The sequence below is a fragment of the Grampus griseus genome (genome assembly GCF_964374135.1).
Source record: "Grampus griseus genome assembly, chromosome: X".
NCBI lineage: Eukaryota > Metazoa > Chordata > Mammalia > Artiodactyla > Delphinidae > Grampus > Grampus griseus.
In genome coordinates, this window is record NC_138999.1 from 13514089 (window position 1) to 13538671 (window position 24583).

A 24583-nucleotide genomic window follows, 5' to 3' on the forward strand; every position below is an offset into this window, starting at 1 on the left:
AAGACCCAACGTAAAAAATAAATAAATAAATTTATTTTTTAAAAAAAGCAAGGGGAACGATGTCTCAAGCATGGTAGCATATGTATTTTTTAAGGGAACATATGTCCATATATGTTTGTAGGTAGGCATTTGTACACATACACACATACAATCTTTGGAAGAATAACAAAAGAAATGGATGAAGGTAGTCACCTCTGGGTAAGGGAACTGAGGTAAGGTAGGGGCACATGAGAGGCAGTTTTATACCTTTTCTGTAGGGCTTAACTTTTTTATCCTGTGTATAAATGTCTTAAAAATATGCAAACACACACACAAAGAGTAAAGTATAGTCATCAAGGAATTAACCTTGCCAAAGCTATCTAACAGTGGCACCTACTGGTAAAATCACTTCCTATCCCAAAGTATTCTCTAAAAGAAAACCCAAGGTTCGCCTGGCACAGCCATTTCAGCCATTAGTCAGGACATATGTTTCTGTTAAAGCCTTGTAAGGAACTCTTCACTTGTATTAAGTCTTCTGAGCATAAGACTTAAAAGTGTCATCTGGCTGGGAAATTACAATTCATTATAGTCTGAATTGCAAGCTATAAAAATGAGTGAAGTGGACTTCCCTGGTGATGCAGTGGTTAAGAATCCGCCTGCCAATGCAGGGGACATGGGGTTCGAGCCCTGGTCCAGGAAGATCCCACATGCCACAGTGTAACTAAGCCCGTGCACCCTAACTACTGAGCCTGCGCTCTAGAGCCTGTGAGCCACAACTACTGAGCCCACGGGCCACAACTACTGAAGCCCGCACGCCTAGAGCCCATGCTCTGCAACAAGAGAAGCCACTGCAATGAGAAGCCCGCGCACCGCAACCAAGAGTAGTCCGCGCTCACCGCAACGAGAGGAAGCCCACGTGCAGCAACAAAGACCCAATGCAGCCAAAAATAAATAAATAAATTTATTTTAAAAAAAAATGAGTGAAGAATATCTCTATATCCTTCCACGGAGTGATCTCTACTCCAGCATACAGAGTTAAGTGAAAAAAGCAAGGCAGAAAGAATGGGCAGAGTATGCTGTCATTTATCTAAGAAGGGGAGGGGGTTACAAGCAGACATACAGGTTTACTTATATTTTAAAAATGGAAAGATAACCCATTTAAAAAAATGAATTAATGGTTGCCATAGGGAAGGAAGGGACTATGCTGCAGGGGAGAGAACAGAACTAGATTTCTCTGAATCAGTGCTTCTCAACGGGGGCTATTCCACCTGTGTCCCTAGCGGACGTTCGGCAATGTCTGGAGGTATTTTTAGTGTCACAACTGGGGTTTGGGAGAAGTGTACTACTGACATCTAGTGGGTAGAGGCCAAGGATGCTGCTGAACATCCTACAATGAACATGACGGTCATCTGGCTCCACATGTCAACAGCACAAATTATATATCTAATAAGGAACTCGTATATAGATTATATAAAAAACCCTTACAACTTAATAATAAAATGACAAATAACCCAAATTAAAAGTGGGCAAAGGATCTGAATAGACAGTTCTCCAAAGACGATATACAAGTGGCCAGTACGCATACGAGAAGACGTTCGACATCCTCAGACATCAAGGAAAGGTGAAGCAAAGCCACAGTGAGCCACAACTTCACACACACTAGAATCGCTACACGGCTGAGCCTTGAACAATGCAGGGCTTAGGGGCACTGACCCCCAAGTAGTCAAAAATTCGAATATAACTTTACACTTGGCCCTCTGTATCTGCAGTCCCATACCCGTGAATTCAACCTACATGGATCAGGTAGTACTGTAGGATGATTTATTGAAAACAACAACAACAACAACGTATATGTGGACCCATACAGTTCAAATCCATGTTGTTCAAGAGTCAACTGTAATCAAAAAGACAAGTGTTGAGGATATGCAGAAATTGGAACCCTCACACACTGCTGGTGGCAATGTAAAATGCTGCAGCCACTTTGGAAAACAGTCTGGCAGTTCCTCAAAAAATTAAACATACAGTCACCATATGACCCACAATTCCACTCCTAGGTATAGACCCAAGTGAAACAAAAACATATGTCCATACAAAAACTTGTACACAAATATTCATAGCAGCATTATTCATAGTAGCCAAAAAGTAGAAACAGCAAATGTCCATCAAAGGATGAATGGATAAGAAACAAAGTACTGATACATGCTACAACATAGACAGACCTTGACGATGTTATGCTAAATGAAAGAAGCCAGTCACAAAAGGCCACATATTGTATGATTCCATTTACAGTTGACCAACACAGGTTTGAACTGAGCAGGTCCACTTAGACATGCCTTTCTTTCCATAGTAAATAGTACTACATGGTCCATGGTTGGTTGAAGCCGTAGATGCGGAACCACATATACAGAGGAACGCATATACGGAGAGGCGACTAGGAGTTAAAGGCAGATTTTTGACTGCGTGGAGGGTCAGCCCCTGACCCCTGCATTATTCAAAGGTCAACTGTATATGAAATGGCCAGAATAGGCAAATATAGAGAGACAGAAAACAGATTAATGGTTGCCTAGAGCTAGAAGGATAGACGGCTTGCGGATGTCAGCTAAAGAGTGTGGAATTTCTTTTTGGAATAATCAAAATGGTCCAAAATTGACGGTGGTGATAGTTGCAGAGATCTTTGAATGTGCTAAGTCACTGCATTATACACTTTCGATGGCTCAATTTTATGGTATGTGAATTATATCTCAATAAACTGTTAATAAAAAACCAATCACAATGGTGAGGTGTACACTCTGATAGAGGTGGTACAAGGTTCAGAAGGCAGAGGCCAGGAAACAAAGGAGGTCAGAAAAGCCTTCCCGGGATGAATAGGAAGTTGTCGGTAATGAGGTTTGGTTTATTTTTGTAATTAAATTCTTCATCAGTTTTATTGAGATTCCAGGGGTAAGGAGGTTGCAGGACGCGGACATCTCAGGTGTAGGGAATCTCAGGATACATCTAAAAAACTCATTCAGATAGTCCAACTATAAAACCCCAAGTGCAGGAGAGAGGGGGATGCCATGGGATAAGTTAGCAGAGCAGCAGGTGACAGAGCACGATGGCCTTCACTCCCAGCCAAAATCTTGGACTGAATGTTTTACAGGAAAAGGAATCGGTGAAAGATGAGAAGCAGCAGCAGAACAGACGGGGATGGGTCTAGAGACAGGACAGCCCGTGTGTTTACATCAGCTGTGAGTGACTGTCGTCACAGTCAACTCAACCCATTCCTAAACATTCAGCTTGAAAACTATTGCAAAGAGAAGCCAATCTAGGACTGTGTCTTCCTTCAAGGCACAACCGACAAGATGGACAATTGAGAACAAAGTGGTTTGATATAAACTAATAACAATAAGAGTAATAAGAACAAGAAAAATCATATATAATTAAAATGTCCTGATGTCAGAATGAAAAAAATAGTAATAATAACCCCTCATGAGTTTATGCCGAGCCAGAACCAAAACAATGACCCAACCCAGAAAGTTAAGCCACTTACCACAGGAACATGGGCATTTGGCTCAAATTCTGTGGAATCAGCATCTGAAGATAAAGAAATGAGTTCAGCAACTCACCAATACTGCTGAAAAATACTTCAAGCAATAAGAATGCTTTTTACTAAGAGGTTATTAGAAAATCTCAGACTTACCTTTCAAGTTAAGGCAGTTTCTCGCAAATTCTATCACTGCCAGTTGCATCCCAAGGCAAACTCCTATTTTAAAAAGGACATATATAAAGCAAATGAACGTTATTTTGTACTGCTTCGTATTTTCTGTTCATTTATTTGCTGTCTATCTCCTCCATCTAGAATGTAGGCTCCAAAAAAGAAAGTTTACTGCTGTAGCCTCTGCCCTCAGAACATGTGTGGCAGGGGCAGGGAAAGGACTGGACAACCCAAACTCGAGGAGGAATAAATGCGAGGTCAGAAAAGGGCAGGAGAGGAGAAGGCAAGGTCCGAAAGGCAAATCTGCCTCCCTGCAAATGTGTCTCTAGATCGAGGCACGCTTGTGGGCTGCATGGCTGCCCCAAAGCGCCCGACTCCTTCAGAGAATGTCTAACAACACCTCAATTCAAGAGGGAGTCTCCGTGGGCTGGGACCTCACACCCCCTCTTCTCAAGGTAGAGTCACGGCCTTAAATGCGGGCTCTGCTTGCGGGCAGCCCCCGGCTGGCCAGCAGGCTGGGATCCAAGGAGCACCTACAGGCGGGCAGGGGAGCGGGAGGTCAGTGCCCAGCTGCTGAGCCCAGAACAGCCCTAAACCTCACTGCAGGGAAACAGCAGCAGCTGGGGGAGCTGGTACCTCCACCGCAGGCTGGAGCGTGACAGAGAGGCCAAATGGAACTGAACAGAGAGCTCAGTAAGGAGAAAAGGGGACCTGCGTAGGCCCAGGCCTGTTGCCGCAGGGATGTGCCCCTCGCCGATCTCCACATTCACTGCGGCCCATCGATTCTCTCCAATAAACAAATGCCAAGGAGCATTCCAGATGCTTTTATAGATATATTGAAGGTACACAGGGGCTCAAAGGAGAGAGCAATCAATATACCAGGCACGCCAGAACAGAAGTCAATAAGCATGAAACAGCTGAGTGCTTTGGGGGCACTTTAGAAAGTTCCATAAGGCTAGGACATAAAGAGACAGTGTGTTAAAGAGAAATTTAAAGAGCTGCAAACTATTCTACACAGTGAAAATTATCTGAAGAACGCTAACCACATTTAGACAGAAACTAAACAAGATTACTTCAAAAGAAAACAGTGGCCCAGATGAGCTTAGATGGATAAAACAAAGCAAGGTATCAAGGTAACTACTCCTGGCTTCTCTTTTGAAAATGGATCCCAAGTGGAGAGCATCTAGGAAGCTAATCAAAGAACAGGCAAGGGGGAAAATGAACAGTCTGCTGTTATTAAGTAAAGAGTACCAAAGCTGGTCCACTCAGTTCATAAACCCACCAGCCCACGCAAGCACAGCATGAAACATGGCCTCTCCCCACTCCCTCTTCCGCCTGAAACCCCAGCTGCAGGGCTGCCTTTATCCCATCAGTGTTCCATTTCATCTGGTTTCATTGCTCCAGAAGCCATGCTTTGCAATTTGAACGAACACATTGAAAAGACCCAGCTCTACTAAATCTTAACAGAGCTGTCCCTGTAACGTTGGACGGTCTTTCTGTATTATCTTTTCTAGAAGGAGCATATAAATTTCAATTTAAGCTTTTTTTTTCTGATGAGAAATAACATTGTGGCATTCTGTTGAGATGTTTGCTCGAAGTGGTGAAAGGTGGAATCGGAGAAGGGCAGGTATGAACAGAGGTTCCTCCCAGCCTCTTGCTACACAACCAGAACAGTGGTAAGTTCTCCTGGGCTGACAAATGTTTTTGGTCAAGGGCCAGACAGCAGAGATTTTAGGCCTTGCAGGCTGTAGGGTCTCAAACTCTGCTACTGTATCGCAAAAACAGCCACAGACAATATGTAAACCAACTGGTACGGCTGTGTTCCAATAAAACTTTATTTACAAAAACGCTGCAAACCAGGTAAGGCTTGCAGAATAGAGTTTCCACACCCTGTAGCAAACTATTCGGCACCTGAATATTCAAATTCAAGATCACACTTTTCACATTAACAAACTCTATTACGTGTTACCTTACTAGGTGTCAAAAATCTAAAAAACTCATAGTTAGGATTCATAAACATCAGTTTTACCCAGAAAAGGAATCTTCCTTGACCGTGCCCAAGAAATCGCCTGGAGTTTTCCCAACGTTCCTCTGATTCCGAAGCCTCCTGGCACAAGAACACCACTGCAAGCAACACAAGAGGAGGGGAAATTTGACATTATTTTTATTTGTAAAACTCTTGTTTTCAGCCATTCATGCTTATTGATCCCAAATCCGGCACTTGGCACAGCCGCTAGAGAATACGCTTGGAGTCTATTTTCAGAACTGATTACATGATTTCACATCCTGAACTTTCTTCTTGAAATCCTCCCAATGTTATAAAGAAGTTGCAACAATTTCTCACAACTGACCTTGATATATATTTTCTGATAGGTCTTTGCAGCACATGAGCATAGTGACTGAGAAGCTCAATTCAATTAAAAATGCCACTGAAAGAATTATCTGAATAAAAATAGGTTAAGGTTCTTTTAAAAGTACTTTTATACAAATGTTAAGACCTCTGGGGCTTCGCTGGTGGCACAGTGGTTAAGAATCCGCCTGCCAATGCAGGGGACACGGGTTCGATCCCTGGTCCAGGAAGATCCCACATGCCGTAGAGCAACTAAGCCCATGCGCCACAACTGCTGAAGCCCATGTGCCTAGAGCCCGTGCTCTGCAACAAGAGAAGCCACTGCAATGAGAAGCCCACGCACGACAACAAAGTAGCCCCCGCTCACCATACCTAGAGAAAGCCCACGCGCAGCAACAAAGACCCAACACAGCCAAAAATAAATAAATAAATACATTTTTTTAAAAAAACAAAAACGCAAGAGCTCAAGAGAAAAATCCAAGGGCCATGCTACCCTCACAACACAATGCCACCCCCAAAATTTTTATTGATTACTTACAAGATAAAACCTAGAATCAAAGGATGTGGAAAAGAAAATAAAACCAAGAGAGGAGGGAGGATTGTCATTCTTGCACTTTAACTTTGTATATGTAAGGTCCATCTCTGCATCTTTCAGTAGCATCAGCTCACTTTCCCACCAATATGGTATCGTCATCCTCCCCAGAATAAAACCATCTCCACTGCACGTGCCACTAACATTGACACGGCACGTTTCAAAGTAAATGCAGCGTGAATGCAGCACAACCATCCAGAATCACCACAAGTACTCCAAACTACACTTCAAAATGCACAAAAATTAGTCATTGGGGTAAATCGAATCATGGAAAAAATCACAATGGCGTTCTCCTAACTGGCGTGGTACTTACTCAGCTTTGCAGAGTTTCTGCCAAGCTTCGTGGAATTTCACAGGGTCCTCAGTTTCGGTAGTCTGCTCCAGATCAATGGAATCTATGTACTAAAAACATGCAACAAGCTAAAGGAACATTTCAGAAAAATAAAAACTGGAAAATACTAGAGCCATCTAATACTGACACAATTATTCAATGACTACTTATTATGCAAACACTGTACTGGTCACTTAGCATAGAAAAGCACCATCTCTGTCTTGTGGCTCTTACAATCTTTCAGGCAGGTTATGAAACCAAATAAACAGGCATCCACATCACAGGGAGGTAATGGCTACGATGGGCAAAGAAGAGAACGCTGCGGGAGGAACCAGGAGCCGCAGCTGATACGTATGAGGACTGGAGAGAAGAAGGGCAAGAGCACCTTCAGGGAAGTCCTCTGGGAAGGGGATGTCCAAGAAGCTAAGCCGTCGAGGATGAGTGGACGCAAGCCGAGCGCGCGTGTGCAGTTGGGGGGCAAGTGGGAAGGGGTACGGGGGGTGGGGGAGGGCTGTGAAGGAGCAGCTTCAAAAAGCAGAAAGACAAGAAACAGACAACAACCGGAAAGTGGTGACCACTCTGGGGGCCTCAAAAGAAGCTCCATCCGGTGAGAGAAGTTTATACTTGAAGCCACTGAAAAATCTGAAGGAACAGAGAGCGATTTTAGAAAAATCACTCTGGCTCAGTGAAGGAAAGGGAGGGAAAAATGAAAACCAGTCAGGAAATTACTGCAAAAGCCGGGTGAGATAAACACAGCACAAGCCCATGACTCAAACAGTACTTAGGAGAAGCCACCGTCAATGAATTCTATTACGTGAAAAACACGTACAACAATTCCTATGTACATAACAGTCCCTATATGTCTATATTATTTTAGAATTTCTGTTGTAAAAATTACTATCTGAATATATCTTAAGATACAAAATTTTACTTTATAAAATTAGTATTATAACAGATTTTCTATTTTCTTTTTTCTACGAGGGACTGGCAGACTAGGAAGGAAGAGGAAGAACAAGAAGGGAACGATTCCTTGGAAAGTCAAAAATAAAAAGTGATTAGAGAGGAAGCGACAAACAGGTGAGAGAAAACTGGATAGGTCCTAAGCTGAAAGTTACTAAATTTCTTGAACATATAAGTGTATCTTTTGGCTCATTATATTAAGGTTTTACCATTTAAATCAAGATAATAAGGCCTCCCTAAACTGTGATATACCCAGAGAGAATAACATTAAATATAAACATTTATATAGGGAGAGAAAACTCTAGAAAGATATGCATCAAACTGGGAACGACAGGTGCATCAAGAGAAGTGGGATTTCACTGAGGAAGAATCTTCCACTTTCTGCATTTTACATTATGCTTTGCTTAAATTTTCTATACTGAGCATATACTACTTCTGTATCTAACAAAGAATATACTCAAGCTATATAAAACTCCACCTCTGCTATCCCGTAATACTGTTTGAAAAACAAACAATCACTGTTTGCCATATATCAGTCCTCCGAGTTAGAAAGGGAAATATATATAAATATGGCATTTAAAAAATCTGGGTTCAATTCCCACGCTAAAGGGGAAAAAACGTTCTATTATTTTCTCATTAGACAAACACAAAATAGTTAAATGAGCATGAAGTATATATGCCCCTGAATGTGCAAAGCCTAATTTCAAAAACTGTGCCTTAAACCTGTATGCAGAAAAAAAGTTAACAGACTGAAATCCTTGGAAATGCCTGCTTACAAGGTTGGCCCTTGTCTGGCATCTGGAAACTTGGATTTGGGGAGGGTTCCCACCATTCCCAAGAACCAGTAAGAGTGGCTCAGCGTGCCTACAGTGTTTGAAGAAACAACATGATTTAAGGTGAACACCTGCTTTCCTCCTGGGAGTCTGAGATTTTGACACTCAGGAGGCTGAGGGCATCTGTGTGACCAGCCCCCAGTAAAAACCCTGGGCGCTGAGTCTCTAATGAGCTTCCCTGGTAGATGGCACGTCACCTGTGTTGTTGCAGCTCGCTGCTGGGGGATTTAAGCACGTCCTCTGTGACTCCACTGGAGGAGGGCTGTTGGAAGCTTACACCTGGTTTCCCCCAGACTTCATCCCACGTGCCTTTTCCTTTGCTGATTTGGCTCTGCATCCTATCACTGAAATAAGCCGTAATCGTGAGTACAGCTGTATGCTGAGTCCTCTGCGTCCTCCTGGTGAATCATTAACCCTGGAGGTGGACTTGGGGCTCCTTGAACACAACCTGCCTCTCTGCAACACGAGATTTCACGATGAATGCCTGAAACATGCAGAAGACCAGGTGGGGGCTCACCATCAGATTCAACTTGTGGTTGATGGCCAACGCTGAGTGTTCCAGGGCTTTGAACACGGAGGCATAGCAGTCCCTGAGCTTGGTGTACTTGCCAACCAGGGCTATGGAACACGTTTTCTGTAACCTTTCATACCTGGGAAGGAAAACAAGCTTAAAGGTTATATGCATGTAACATCATATCACAAGCATAATGACAGCCACTGTTCTTATCCTGAGGCACTTTTTAAAACCTGAGGAGCAGATGTGCCTTGAACTTGGTGTACTTGACTCAAATTCCCCACTCCACCCCCAAAGAATAACAATCTGTACCCCAAGAGATTTGAAAATCATGAGAAAGCCCAACATTGGCTTACATAAGCAGGCAAAGATATAAATCTGAGGAGAGTATATCAGAGAAAAAGTTAAAAGCATTAAAAATAAAAAAGCTCTCCCCAGGCTTCCCTGGTGGCAGTAGTTAAGAATCCGCCTGCCGATGCAGGGGACACGGGTTCGAGCCCTGGTCCGGGAAGATCCCACATCTCACGGAGCAACAAAGCCTGTGTGCTACAACTGAGCCTGTGCTCTAGAGCCCGCGAGCCATAACTACTGAGCCCACGTGCCACAACTACTGAAGCCCACGCGCCTAGAGCCCATGGTCCGCAACAAGAGAAGCCACTGCAATGAGAAGCCTATGCACCGCAATGAAGAGTAGCCCCCACTCACCGCAACTGGAGAAAGCCTGCGCACAGCAACGAAGACCCCAATGCAACCAAAAATAAATAATAAAAAAAAAGTTCTCCCCATCTCATAAACATGAGCTGTCCTGAAATTCATTTATAAGGTGACACTGTATAAGAAAATGCATTCTCAGTGCCAACAGGAGACATTCCAACATTAACTTTGTAAGGTGATACCATATAAGAAAATGCATTCGAAGTGTCTACATTAAAGATTGTTACATTCCCAGCTGGCCCACAAACGCCAGGTTATTTGTGGCATTCCTGAAGAATGGTGCTGAGAGAACTATTTAAAACACTATAAGCCACTTAGATCATTTTTATGAGAAAATTCCATTCTACATGAGACACTCAATCACATTTTACCATTAGAGACATAATCTTTACCGTTGCTTTCGTCAGGAGATCTGTTCAAGGAACATGAAAAATGCCTGGTCTGGTACTAAGTATGCAGGAATGTCACTTGGGGCTGAAGATCTTTTAGGGCTTTGAAGCAAACTGTTCCCCAAACACCTTAGAACAAAAATGTTACCGGGATGAGGAATATTCCTCCTTTATAACAACATCTGCAAAAAGTGAAAGAGAAGCCTGATGGAAACAGGCTGGGAGGAGAAAAAGGCACGAGGGGCTAAGAAGTCAAAACTGGCAGCAGAGGTGACTTTCTAGGAAGGTGACTGAAGAACGTGAGAGAAAGATGCTAAACCTCTAACTTACCAGTTAATTTTATGTCGCTGTGGAGACTGCCTGCCTGCCTGCCTGTGCTTCGCCCCAGCTCTAGGGAAAGGACTCAGGTAACAAAGCAAGTTGGTATCAAGCCAAGATTCCAAGACGATGTGCGGTCGGGGGGCACATCCTGTCCCTCAGGGGAGGGACGCAGGGCTGCAGTCAGCATGGCCAGTCCCTCCTTGCACCCACTCTCCTTCCACTCACTCGTTGCTGGTCTTCCCGGGGCGGGGTGGGGGGGAGTGGGGGAGAGGGGAGGCCACTGGGTCAGTCCAGCCGCCATCCAGGGAGGTATACTGAGCCCACGCCCCTGTGCTCTCTTTCCCTCTTGGCCCTGCAGGCTGGGCTCACTGCCCGGACCAGCCAAGCACCTCCCTCCCTCGTGCTCTCCATTCAGCCATCAGCAGGGTGTGACACAGCAGCTGACACTGCAGTCAGCTGGTCGGCTTTGTAGGCCCATCCCCCAGCAGGAAGGTTCCCAGGGAGGCAGGGTTGTCCCCACCTCAGGACCCAGGCAAGTTCTTCCACCCAGCTCAACCAGGGACCCCTGGCCTCTGGGCAGCACTGGACCTCCACGATCAACACTGTCCCTTTGACCTCTGTGTGCCTCCTTGTATCTCTCTACAGGCTGTACTGAGGGGACAGGGCCTAAAGAATGGACACTTCACACTGCCATGACCAATGAACCAACATCACGGCCAACATGATGCAGAGGGACTGATGCTCAATATCCCCTTTGCTTGAATCCTGAACTGAATGGTGGCCCCCAAAAACATATGTCCCCCAGAACCTATGAATGTGCCCATATCTGGAAAACAGGGTCTTTGCAGATGCAATTAAGTTAAGGATCTCCAGTTGAGATCATCCTGGATTAGAATGGACCCTAACTGCAAAGACAAGCATCCTTATAAAAGAGAAAGGAAGAAGACACAAAGGAGAAGGACATACGACAAGAGAGGCAGAGATTGGAGTGATGCGCCCACAAGCCAAGGAACACCAAGGAAGCTAGCCCCCAGAAGCCAGGAGAAATGCATGGAACATATTCTCCCTCAGAGTACCAGAAGGAACCAACCCTGCTGACACCTTGATTTAGGTCTTCTAACCTCCACAACTGTGACAGAACAAATTCCTATTGGTTTAAGCCACCCATTTTGTGGTAACTTATTACAGCAGACACGGGAAACTAATACAAAAACCAAACACTGGCTTTAAAAAGCACAGAGGCATAGAGTAAAATTTAGAACTACTTCCAACACGAAGAGTTAAAATATTAAAGTTTCTAGTGCTTAAAGAGGATCAACCCCAAGCTACTCAGAAAATTCCTACGAAGAGACTGATTCCTTAAGCATTCTGGAGGACAGGGGCTTAGTTGTATCATCAGTCATGGGGGCACCTAAGTTCAGAAAATGTGCTTTGTTCGTGATTCTTCTTGCCCCAGAAATTCTAAAACGCTTTTAAAATTTTAAAGTGAAAGGGCAAAATAACTTTCAATCTACTAGTCATCTACCAAAGGTCAGTGCTTTTGTCATCATCAAATCATTTAAATTATCGTTACCGACATCAGTAACCAATAGTGCCTGATGTGATGTTAAGGCCTGGTGTATTTTCTCTCATAAGTGCCACAACGTGGTACCAGTATCCCCCCAGTTATATATGTATGGATGGGAGAATAAGCCCAGAGAGGTTAAGTAATCTACCCAAACTCAAAAACAGCTAGTGAAAGGAGAAGCTGAGCTCTGAATCTATGGTGCCTGACACCAGAGCTTACGTTTTTTCATTGAGATATAACTGACATACAACATTACATTAGTTCCAGATGTACAACCTAATGATTCAATATATTTATATATTACGAAATGATGACCGCAATATTCTAGTTAACATCTATCACCGCGCACAGTTACAAATTTTTTCGTGCGATAAGAACTTTTAAGATCTACTCCTTAGCAACACCAGAGCCTTCGTTTGTAACTACTGCGCCTATTGCCTCTACTTCAGCTGCAGGAGAAGTCAAGCAGCCAGGACTTTATGGAGTCACGCCTCAGCAACATTTAGTAAAAGAAAACAGGTGATGGGGATTTAATCTGTATATGACATCAAATTAGACAAACCTTGCTGAAATTAATATGACTGTCTTAAAGCTAAAACCTATCAGGGGTTTTTAATGCCAATACTGATAGTTAATAACTGCAGGATAGAACGACAATGCCATGGCCAAAACTTCCCATTCAGAAGGATTTTCTTTAAGAAATGTTAGCCAAATCTTAAAAATAAGCAAAACAAAACAAAACAAAGCCTGTAGCATTTTAAACTGTTTAAAACATTCAGAAACGAAATAATAAACTAATAAATAACTGCTTCCAAAAGTTTTTTAAAATGCTGGAATCCAAATGCCTTCAATTCACTTTGCTTTAGTAGAGCAAAATCAAAGGCCCCAGAAATCTTCAGAGTACAGCAAAACACCCTAACAATATGCTAGAGCTTTAGATATTTCCAGAACCAAACATACCCATGTGGAAAGTGGAACGCTACATAGTTACCTTTCAAGGGACACCTCAGTGCTACCCCCAAACCTAAGAATTATGAAAACTTACATTAGTAATTCCTTTCACAGTACCTGTCAGCCATATTTTTCCACTTGAAAAGCAAATTGCTTGCAGAATCCCCAATAGGCAGATCCAATCTCTCTTTGAAATATTTAACGATGCCTTGTTCCTCCAAAAGCACAGGTACTCGGTAGGTGGAAGGAACATCGTGGATACATATAACCTGATCAATGATGATAAAACACCATATTTAATGGAACAACTCAAGTATGCCACAAAAATGAACGTAGGAATGAGGCAAAACTCAAGAGAGATAGCAGTTTATTTTTACTGACAGAAGAAAACCAGGAACACAGCAACCTAAACAGGAGTCAGAATTAACACAAGGTGACTTGGATCTAATTACAAAACACTTTGAAGTCATTATTCTACATCTGGAACCGTGGATGCTATGGTAGAATATATATATATGTTTTTCCCTATATACACATTCTTTGTTCGTAGTTCCTGGCACAGGGCTTCAAAAACATTCAAAATTTCCTGAGTTATAGGGGTAACTTTGTTAAGTTAATGAGGTGACTCAGGGTGGCCCCTAGATGACTTCAGGATGGGAGTTGGTCACCAGAAAAACCAAGCAGGTCATTAGAAGGCTAGAACTTTCAGCCACCTGACCTCCACGGAGGGGACAGGGGCTAGAGACTGAGTTCAGTCAGGTGACCAGTGATTTACTCCATCATGCCTACGTAATGAAACTCCAATCAAAAGGCTGAACATCAGGACTCAGGGGAGCATCCTCGCCAGTGAATTGACAGATGTACCGGGAAGGGGGTGCACCCTGACTCCACAGGGATAAAAGTTCTTGTGCCTGGGACTCTCCTAGACCTTGCCCTATGTGTCTCTTCATCTGGCTCTTCACCTGCACCCTTTACAATTAAACAGTAATCATAAATATAGCACTTTCCGGAGGTGTGAGTCATTCTAGAGAATTATCAAACTTGAGGTGGTCATGGGAAGCTTCAACTTTGTAGTCAGCCCGGCAGAAGTGTGGGTGGCTTGGGACAATAGGAACCTGCGGCGAGTGTCTGAAGTGCACGGCAGTCTTACAAAGACCTGCGGAGTCTGATGCTCACTCCAGGTAGTTAGTGTCTGAGTTGAACTGCAGGAACCCCAGGGGGTGTCAGAGACTTGGTACTGGAACATGAATGCTTTATGTCAGTATCCAAGACACACGGCCCAAGGCACCATCTTCTAAGCCTAGGTTAAGGCAGTAGCAATGAATACCTACACCTTGTCTTCTAAGTGTGGGTATGAAGTTTGTTCACTCATTTGTTGTTGCTGCTGCCTCTGTAGTTGCTTTTGTCTGTGCTCCCTTCATTTGGGTAAATTTAGAAGCACACATTAACACACTTAAATTAATTACACTTGTGAGGGGAAAAAGGCTCTTTTAAATGCCAGGTGGTGTGGTTGTTTTTCACACCCTAACGAGCTTTCACCACCCTCTCAGGTACATGCAAAGGGCTACTGGCAGGCATCTAAGGATCTGCCACACCCTAAATAAATGCCAAGAAATGTTCTGCCAACTCTATGTGTTCAGTCTTTCCCAATCCATAGCTATCCAACCAAGGGTTCCTAAGCTGTTTGGACATGGACAACTTGATACTTAAGACTACTGTGTCTCACCCATGCATTCCCTGATACAATTCAAAGTGCCAAGATGTCACTGATATGAGGCTCCATCCCAATTATTAATTAAAATTATTGATAAACCTCTGGACAGCCACAACTCCCACAAGTGGAAGGCATGAGGTGTGGAGCTATTTACTCATTTATCCTCCAAGCCAGAGACATTTGTTCAAATATCATGGTAACAGAGAACATCACAGAGACACCTGTGACTTTCCATTCCCTCCTCAGCAATCCAGGTGAGAAGAGCTCTAAACGCAAGTTCACCAAGAACTAAGAAATGGGAGAATTAACTCATATGAGAAAAAGCAATGTGCTGACAGAGGTAGAAAACAAACTTATGGTTACTGGGTGGGGGGGGGGGAGTAGTGGGGGGGGGATATTGGGAGATTGGGATTGACATATACATACTACTGTATATAAAATATAGATAACTAATAAGAACCTGCTGTATAGCACAGGGCACTCTACTCCATACTCTGTCATGACCTATATGGGAAAGGAATCTAAAAAAGAGTAGATAGATATATGTATATGTATAGCCGATTCACTTTGCTGTACAGCAGAAACTAACACAACATTGTAAATCAACTATACTCCAATAAAAATTTTTTTTAAAAAAAGCAGTGTGCTAAAAAATGGCTAATAGACTAGCCTGCGGACTGATGAGATAGAACATTCTTCAGAATCTATAGTTATAAAGAAAATAAACTCAAGAATTCCCTGGCGGTCCAGTGGTTAGGACTCGGCACTTTCACTGCCATGACCCAGGTTCAATCTCTGGTCGGGGAACTAAGATCCCGCAAGCCATGTGGCATGGCCAAAAAAAAAAGAAAAGAAAAGAGACTCCATACGGTTGAAAGTTTGGACTGTATCATCTGTTCGCAGAGCTCTCAGCAACCCAACTCTAAAAGCTGTATCCTTCTATTTCGGAAACCAGGTTAAATGTGTGTGATACCCACACCAAGTACTATTTACAAAAAACAACGGAACAAAACCAAAATGGCTTGACGACACACAGATATAGGAGAGTGCTTTAAACCTGCTATCACATTTTTCAAAGGAGTTCAGACTTGTGCACTGACCCTGAAGCATCAGGCAGTGAATACAACAGCCTGCCTCCTGAGACTCAGAAATCTGATTAGGTGGTTTTTAGGCTTCAGAGAACCCCCAGCTAATCTGAAGAAAACAAAAGGTTTCTGACAAACCTCGCCCTTTTCCTGAGCACACGTCATATCACTTTTTAAACTCCAATCCCTTGTGCCTGAGCCTTATTGGAAACAAGAGACAGAGATAAGCAGATGAAAGCGAAAAAGATGAAAGAGAAAAGAAAAGCCGGCTCTTGGATACCCAGGTGGAAAGTCCTGCAGAACAGAGGACCTGAACCCACGTCACAGTGGTTTTTGTAGCAGTGAACTGAGCTGAGGTCACTGATGTAATCAGAAATGATAGTGTGAATGTCACCGTAATGTGTGGTTTGGGGTGAGTTAAGCTGTAACAAGTACAAAAGAGAAATCAAAGTAAAAGCCATAAGTGTCCTGGAAAGACAAGATAAAGAGATGATAAGCAGGCTTCAAATGGTTCTCTCTCTAGAGGTTGGACTGTGAGTTAAAAAAAACAACCCACCTGGTTTTGTACCTACAATTAAAACTTAAGGAGTGAAACACACAATCTATTTCAGGAGTCTCAAGACTGTTCACTTAAGGGCAAGGGAGCCGTAGTTGCATATGAGTCCCCCAAATCTTTTATAAATGTTGTGAAAAGTAATACGATAACTTAAGAGGTGTGAAATGCTGGCATCAGCAGAAGCGCCTGCAAGGCATTCGAATCTAAAGAGCAGCACTAACCTGTTCAGGGTTCACGTGACAAAACATAGAAATCTTTTCCTTCACAGCCATTTCGATGGGCGTTGAACTTCGGCAGACAATCTGTCAAAGTCGATTACGCACGGGGTTAGCAGACAGGAATTGGGCTGTTCACACCGCCACTGATTTTCAGGAGGACGCTACATTAATTTTGCTCCAGAAGACTTGACCGAGTGGGCATTTCTCCACCCTGGGCGTTCCACTGGGCTACTAGAAATTGGTCTGAGCAGTAATATAAGCAAGTGTAACCAAACTCAACACAAATCCACCGGTAGGAAATGTCAAGGCATTTCTAGCGAACAGACTCGAGGCTCACAAATGTTACTTCTTTAAAACTACAAGAATAGAGCCAGACCAAGGGTTGGCAAACTTTTCTCTAAAGGGCCAGATGGTAAAAACTTTAGGCTTTGCAGGTCATGCAGCTGCTGCCCTGACTCCTCACGGTACCGCCATGAGCAAAGGCAGCCAGAGATAAATGTGGACAACTTCCTTTACAGGAGGCAGGTCTGCAGGCCCTTACCTGCCAGCCTCTGATCTAGACTACTGGCAATAACTGGATTACTGCTATAAATAAGAGCAGGGATAGCCCCACCTAGCAGGCTCATAGGAAAATCTCCCAGGTCCCACCTCCCTCTAAGGGACCCAGGGACCACACAGATGACAGGACATTGCACTTGCCCAGATGTCAGTGTGGCCAATCAAATGAGAACCTGGAGAAGAAGAGATGGCCAATTTAGAAATGTGTGAAGTGACACTTGAGGATGAGGGAATAAGCCTTCCGCAGCTCCCAGATACAAAAAGCTCAGTCATAGAAACCATTTGAGAGCTAGGAAGGACTTAGATGATGTTATAGTTTAAGAAATGGAGGTCCTATTCCAAGAAACTTACCCACTCTCTTTAACTCACCAGATCGGGAGACAGGCCTAAGCCCCTCAACGCACGGACACTGTTTTGTGTGGGTTTGGTTTTCTGTTCTCCAGTAGCACTGGGCTGAAAAGAAATGGGTCACTGTCAGTACACTGGACATCTAGCTCTTCTGGATAATGAATGGCTTCCTGGTTTAAAATTTGGAATAGGGGGCTTCCCTGGCAGTCCAGTGGTTGACTCTGCACTTTCACTGCAGGGGGCGCAGGTTCAATCCCTGGTCAGGGAACTAAGATCCCACATGCCACACGATGCGGCCAAAACAAAAAGAAAGTGGAATAAACAGAGTATCACAGGAAGACCTACAGGAGTTGAAGACTACACACTTATCTGGAAAGCTCACCTGTGGGACAAGGCTAACATGGATATTACAGAAATTCTCTCTTTTTGCTTTAAACTGGAATTGTCTGAACGCTTCCACAAATGGCATTCCTTCAATGTCTCCAATGGTGCCACCCAGCTGGGAATGGAAAAAAAAGACACAAGAGATCAAATAGCTTCCGTGGTACACAGACTAACAGAACAATTCTTAATACACTAAGCGTGAAAACTGAAGTCCCCCGAAAATGGGGATCACTAATAGGCTGTCAACGCTTCACCTCATCAAGACTGAAAAAAAATTTTTTTAAAGAAAAGGAGTGGGACTTCCCTGGTGGCACAGTGGTTAAGAATCTGCCTGCCAAGGCAGGGGACATGGGTTCGAGCCCTGCTCTGGGAAGATCCCACATGCCACGGAGCAACTAAGCCCGTGTGCCACAACTACTGAGCCTGTGCTCTAGAGCCCACGAGTCACAACCACTGAAGCCCGCGTGCCTAGAGCCCGTGCTCCGCAACAAGAGAAGCCACTGCAATGAGAAGCCCGCGCACCGCAATGAAGAGTAGCCCCGCTCGGCCCAACTAGGGAAAAGCCCGCGTGCAGCAACGAAGACCCAACGCAGCCAAAAATAAATAAATAAATAAATTTTTTTTAAAAAAAGGGTTTGTTTTAAAAAAAAAAGAGCACTTTAAGAAAAGAGAAGGGAATTCCTAAGCAGATAAAAAGATCCAGAATATACACCACAGAGGAGTGAGATCAGTTAGTTTCTACCAGTGGTCCCGTTGGAAGGGAGAATTGAAATCCGGTGACAATATGAGAAAAGGGAGAGCCATCTGGTTCTGCCCGGTGTGAAACAGTTAGCATTCTCCCTCTCTCTGTCTCTCTCTCTGTCTCTGTCTCTCTCTCTCTCTTCACGAACACACACACACAAACAAACACACATACACACACACACACACACACACACACACACACACCTGTATGCAGCTCAACAGTCTCCTTGTAATGGTGGTACTACCAGAATTAAATCACTTGTACTAAAACATGCTGTCTCTCTGAAAGAAGTAGTACCAAAAGCCCCGAGAATATTCCTGACAGTGTAATCCTTTGACAAATGTTAACTTAATTTACATTGTACTTCCAATAAAGTTACTTAAGCATTTTACTTTAGACAAGGATAAAATTTCACCTTAACGCATTCATCCTCACCATATTTAAATACTTAAAGATTATCACCCAGATTTTTAAATTAATTCTTTAGCATTTGAGCATCTACTACGGGCTCAACACTTTAAATGAGCTGCTGGGAAGAACTTAAGACAGCCTGCTCCTGAGGAGCTCGGAGTTTAGCGAGGAGAATAAGGCAGCGCTAAAGAACAATAAAGCAAGAGCAAAACTTGAGCACGAAGTGGAATGATCGGGATGCTGAGGAGGAAGAGATCACGGTGGGCCCAGGCCCAGGATTCACCACCTTCCCCGGCTTCGGCTACTCGACTGGGTCCAAAATCTACTTGCAGCCCGGACCTCTCCTCCCAGCGCCGCTGGGCTTTGAAGCCAACTTGTCCGTGACATCTTGGATGGATCAGTAAGTATTCAAACTTACCATACCCCAAACTGAACCCCTGGTCCCCACAGCCCTGGGCCTGTTTGTCTGCGGGCTTCTCCCTCATCTCAGCAACAGCATCTCCTACCACTAACGGGTTCAAGCTACAGGTCTGGAAATCATCCTCCATTCCCACCTTTTCCTTACCCAACCCTGTCCAGTGAGCTGTACCTCCAAAACGTTCTTGAAAATCTCTCCACTGCTATTTCCACCACTACCACCCTAGACGCCCAAGCCAACACCATCTTTTGCAGGGATTACGGCAATCGTCTAAGCCTGCGGTGGCTAAGAGGGCCTGCTGTCTATTTTCACACATGAAGCTATGCTGGCACACGGCCACGCCCACCCACACGTCACCTAAGGCTGCTTGGGCACTGCAATGGCAGAGTGGAGTAGCTGTGACAGAGACTCTCTGACCTGCAAAACCAAACACATTTACTATCTGGCCCTTCACAGAAAAAGTTGGCTGTCCCCAATTTTAATGGCCTCCCAGCTTCCACCCTCTCCTGTCCTACCAACCATCTGTCATACAGCAGCAGAGTGACCTTTTAAAACTCAGAATACATCTCTCCCATGCTTATAACCTTCAGCAGCTCACTGCTTGACTAAAAATAAAATCTTAACTCCTTTAGGCAGCCAACAAAAGGCCCTACATGATCTGACCCTGAAACATATCTCTAATCTCATCTCATGCCCCACTCCCACCTGCCCCCTTCCATCCCCCTACTCCCCCAGCCTCCACCTCTGTGCTCCAGCCCCACTGGCCTTTTAGGTCCTCAGATGGCTTACGGTCTTCCTTCCTGCCCCTTAGGCCCTCCAACCCACCCGGGGAGCTGTGTCCCCCCCAGAGAGCCCAACCCTGACCACCCACCTAAAGCACCCTGTCTCTCCCCTTCCTAGTAACACAGCACAAGGTGCCATTATTTTATTTGAGTCCTTGTCTCCTCTCTACCCCACTGGGCTGTAAGGCCCATGAGGGCAGGAACTTGCCTGCCGTACCTCCAGCACAAGTCCAGAGCCCTGCACACAGCACTGGGAGTTTAGGTTAGTGGTCAGGACAGGACAGAACGGTCTTGAAATTCAATATAAGCCCTAGGTCACAGCGTTCTAGTACCTGTTACCATAATTACAACAGAATCAAACTAAGAAGTCTGAGGATTTCATTGCTACAGAAGAAATTATTCTTTACTAACTTTAACTAAGATAACAAAACATAATTAAAATTCAATTCTCCTGGCTACGGAACAGATAGAAATGTATGATCATTCTGTAAATGAGTGATAAACTTAATTATGAAAATCCAAGAAATAAAACATGAAATCAGGAAACTGGCAGGGGGTGAGGGGTGTAAGTGCTCACTAACTATAATACACCAGAATCCAATGGGGGGAAAATATGTAGGAAAAAAAGAGGTCTGCACTTAAACTAAACCATAAGGACGCATTTTCTGGTTTTTGATGGGGGCTATTCTGGGAGTAAGCAGGGAATCCGGAAAAGGAAGCAAAAGCTTTAAACGTTACCTGCTTCCACCCCCACTGCACCCTCTCTGCCAATTTGGAAAGTTCCATTTCTCCTCTGGTTCACCATTATCGTCATTGTGATCAGAAACTTTCAGTGTTATTCCTAGAGTAGCCCTAAGTTAATTCTTTCCTCGCACAACAGGGAAAATATCACCCATAACGACATGTTAAGATCTATCCAAACCAAAGCTGAAGCAGCAGTCAAACAAATTTATGGGATGTGCAATGTCCACTTTGCCTTTAAGGAAAGGAATCTTCTCTGAAAGTTGCTGAGAGAGTAAACCTTAAAAGTTCTTATCACAAGAAAAAAAACATTTTGTAACTATGTGAGATGATGGATGTTGACGAAATTTATGATGCTCATCAATTCACAATATAGGGACTTCCCTGGTGGCAGTGGTTAAGAATCCACCTGCCAGACACTATAAAACTCTTAGAGGAAAACACAGGCAGAAGATTCTATGACATAAATCACAGCAAGATCCTTTTTGACCCACCTCCTAGAGAAATGGAAATAAAAACAGAAATAAACAAATGGGACCTAATGAAACTTCAAAGCTTTGGCACAGCAAAGGAAACCATAAACAAGAGGAAAAGACAATCCTCAGAATAGGAGGAGATATTTGCAAATGAAGCAACTGACAAAGGATTAATCTCCAAAATTTACAAGAAGCTCATGCAGCTCAATATCAAAAAAACAAACAACCCAATCCAAAAATGGGCAGAAGACCTAAACAGACATTTCTCCAAAGAAGATAAACAGATTAAAAAAAAAAAAAGAAGATATACAGATTGCCAACAAATACACAAAAGTATGCTCAACATCACTAATCATTAGAGAAATGCAAATCAAAACTACAATGAGGTATCACCCCACACCAGTCAGAATGGCCATCATCAAAATATCTACACATAATAAATGCTGGAGAGGGTGTGAAGAAAAGGGAACCCTCTTGCACTCTTGGTGGGAATGCAAATTGATACAGCCACTACGGAGAACAGTATGGAGGTTCCTTAAAAATCTAAAATTGAACTACCATATGACCCAGGAATCCCACTACTGGGCATATACCCTGAGAAAACCATAATTCAAAGAGTCATGTACCACAACGTTCATTACAGCTCTATTTACAACAGCCAGGACATGGAAGCAACCTAAGTGTCCATCAACAGACGAATGGATAAAGAAGATGTGGCACATATGTACAATGGAGTATTACTCAGCCATAAAAAGAAACGAAATTGAACTATTTGTAGTGAGGTGGATGGACCCAGAGTCTGTCACACAGAGTGAAGTAAGTCAGAAAGAGAAAAACAAATACCGTATGCTAACATATATACATGGAATTAAAAAAAAATGGTTATGAAGAACCTAGGGGCAGGACAGGAATGAAGACGCAGACGTAGAGAATGGACTTGAGGACACGGAGTGGGGGAAGGGTAAGCTGGAATGAAGTGAGAGAGTGGCATGGACATATATACACTACGAAATGTAAAATCGATAGCTAGTGGGAAGCAGCCGCTTAGCACGGGGAGATCAGCTCAGTGCTCTGTGACCACCTAGAGGGGTGGGATAGCGAGGGTGGGAGGGAGACGCAAGAGGGAGGAGATATGGGGATATATGTATATGTATAGCTGATTCACTTTGTTATAAAGCAGAAACTAACACGCCACTGTAAAGCAATTATACTCCAATAAAGATGTTAAAAAATAAAAAATTAAAATTAAAAAAAAAAAGAATCCACCCGCCAATTCAGGGGACACAGGTTCAGGCCCTGGTCTGGGAAGATCCCACATGCTGCACAGCAACTAAGCCTGTGCGCCACAACTACTGAGCCTGTGCTCTAGAGCCCGTGAGCCACAACTACTGAGCCCACGTGCCACAACTACTGAAGCCTGCGCATCAAGAGCCCGCGCTCTGCGCCAAGAGCCTGTGCTCCACAACAAGAGAAGCCACCGCAATGAGAAGCCCGCACACCGCAACGAAGAGTACCCCCCAATCGCTGCAACTGGAGAAAGCCCGCATGCAGCAACGAAGACCCAACGCAGCCAAAAATAAATAAATTAAATAAATAAATGGGAAAAAAGCAAAATTAAAGTGGAGAAATTAATTTTAACACTATATTTTATGTAGCAGAGTGTATCAAAAATATTATCATTTCAACATCACCAATTTTTTTTAAATTATGAGGCACTTTACATTCTTTTTTTTTTATACTAAGTCTTTGAAACCCAGTTATATTTTAAACTCACAGCACGTCTCAGTTTGGATGGGCTACTTTCACATGCTCAACAGCCCCATGTGGAGAGTGGCTACCATATTGGACAAGGTGGTACTCTGCAACAAATAACCACTGTAAACCAAAGGTGTGAGGGCTTGTCCGACCCTTTGCTGGGCTTGAATAAAATCAGTCTTGGGCTGATCTTTAAGATTTTGAAATTGCTAAATGGCACCTTCAAGTTGACATTAATAAGTTTTTTTCAAAAAGTAAAATGATGCATGCACATGGTTAAAAACCAAATTGTACAGCAGAGCTTACAATAGAAAGCAAGAGTTCCCTGCCCCACTCTTCCCTCTCCCAAGTCTGATTCCCCAAGGCAAGCGCTTTATTTTTTTATTTACTTTATTTATTTTTGGCTGCGTTGGGTCTTCGTTGCTGCGCGCGGGCTTTCTCTAGTTGCGGGGAGCGGGGGCTACTCTTCGTTGCGGTGTGCGGGCTTCTCATTGCGGTGGCTTCTCTTGTTGCAGAGCACGGGCTCTAGGTGCGCGGGCTTCAGTAGTTGTGGCTCGCAGGCTCAGTAGTTGTGGCTCGCGGGCTCTAGAGCGCAAGCTCAGTAGTTGTGGTGCATGGGCTTAGTTGCTCCGCAGCATGTGGGATCTTCCCGGACCAGGGCTCGAACCCATGTCCCCTGCACTGGCAGGCGGATTCTTAACCACTGTGCCACCAGGGAAGCCCGGCAAGCGCTTTAACTTCTTTGTTGGGATTTCTTCTGGTAGTTGCCACCATATCTCTAAACCAAAGCTCATGCATCTCAGCTCTTCCTCAACTTAGCTATTTCAGACACCCTCTAATGAACGTAGGTGTACTTCCTGCTGTGACAGATGAGGATGCAGCTCTCCGGTACCCCCATCCCCAGATACCAATCTCAATTGTTAATTCTACTGGTTACTTTCCTAACCTGAGATACTTTTGCTTCTTTTTCAGCCAAATACTAACAGTATCTGTAGACCCTCGCAGTGTAAAATGAGGTTCTGCCCACCCCCCTTCCCCTCCAGCACTCCTCCACCCCCTCCACCTCACGATCCCTCTTTTCAAAGTTGATGACACATTCCTGCTTTTAAGGTTTCTCTGATTCATCCTGGAGATGGGTCCTAAAAACTGAAAATCAATAAAGAGAGTGACCGTGCCAGTCTCCTTCACCGTAGAGTC

General features: G+C 43.9%; 1 protein-coding gene across 4 annotated transcripts in view; it reads right to left on the reverse strand.

The window, feature by feature from the left end:
* The window catches only part of CTPS2 (CTP synthase 2), a 109065-nt gene that overhangs the window by 68221 nt on the left and 16261 nt on the right, over positions 1-24583 (reverse strand). For all 4 annotated transcript variants that reach the window (XM_082681879.1, XM_082681880.1, XM_082681878.1 and 1 more), the window contains 9 exons: positions 18057-18173; positions 17696-17779; positions 16772-16852; positions 13313-13464; positions 9257-9389; positions 6929-7017; positions 5703-5797; positions 3659-3721; positions 3509-3552 (listed from right to left, as the gene is read on the reverse strand). In XM_082681879.1, coding sequence (XP_082538005.1) covers positions 3509-3552; positions 3659-3721; positions 5703-5797; positions 6929-7017; positions 9257-9389; positions 13313-13464; positions 16772-16852; positions 17696-17779; positions 18057-18173 — 858 coding nt within the window. The remainder of the gene's footprint in view (positions 1-3508; positions 3553-3658; positions 3722-5702; positions 5798-6928; positions 7018-9256; positions 9390-13312; positions 13465-16771; positions 16853-17695; positions 17780-18056; positions 18174-24583) is intronic.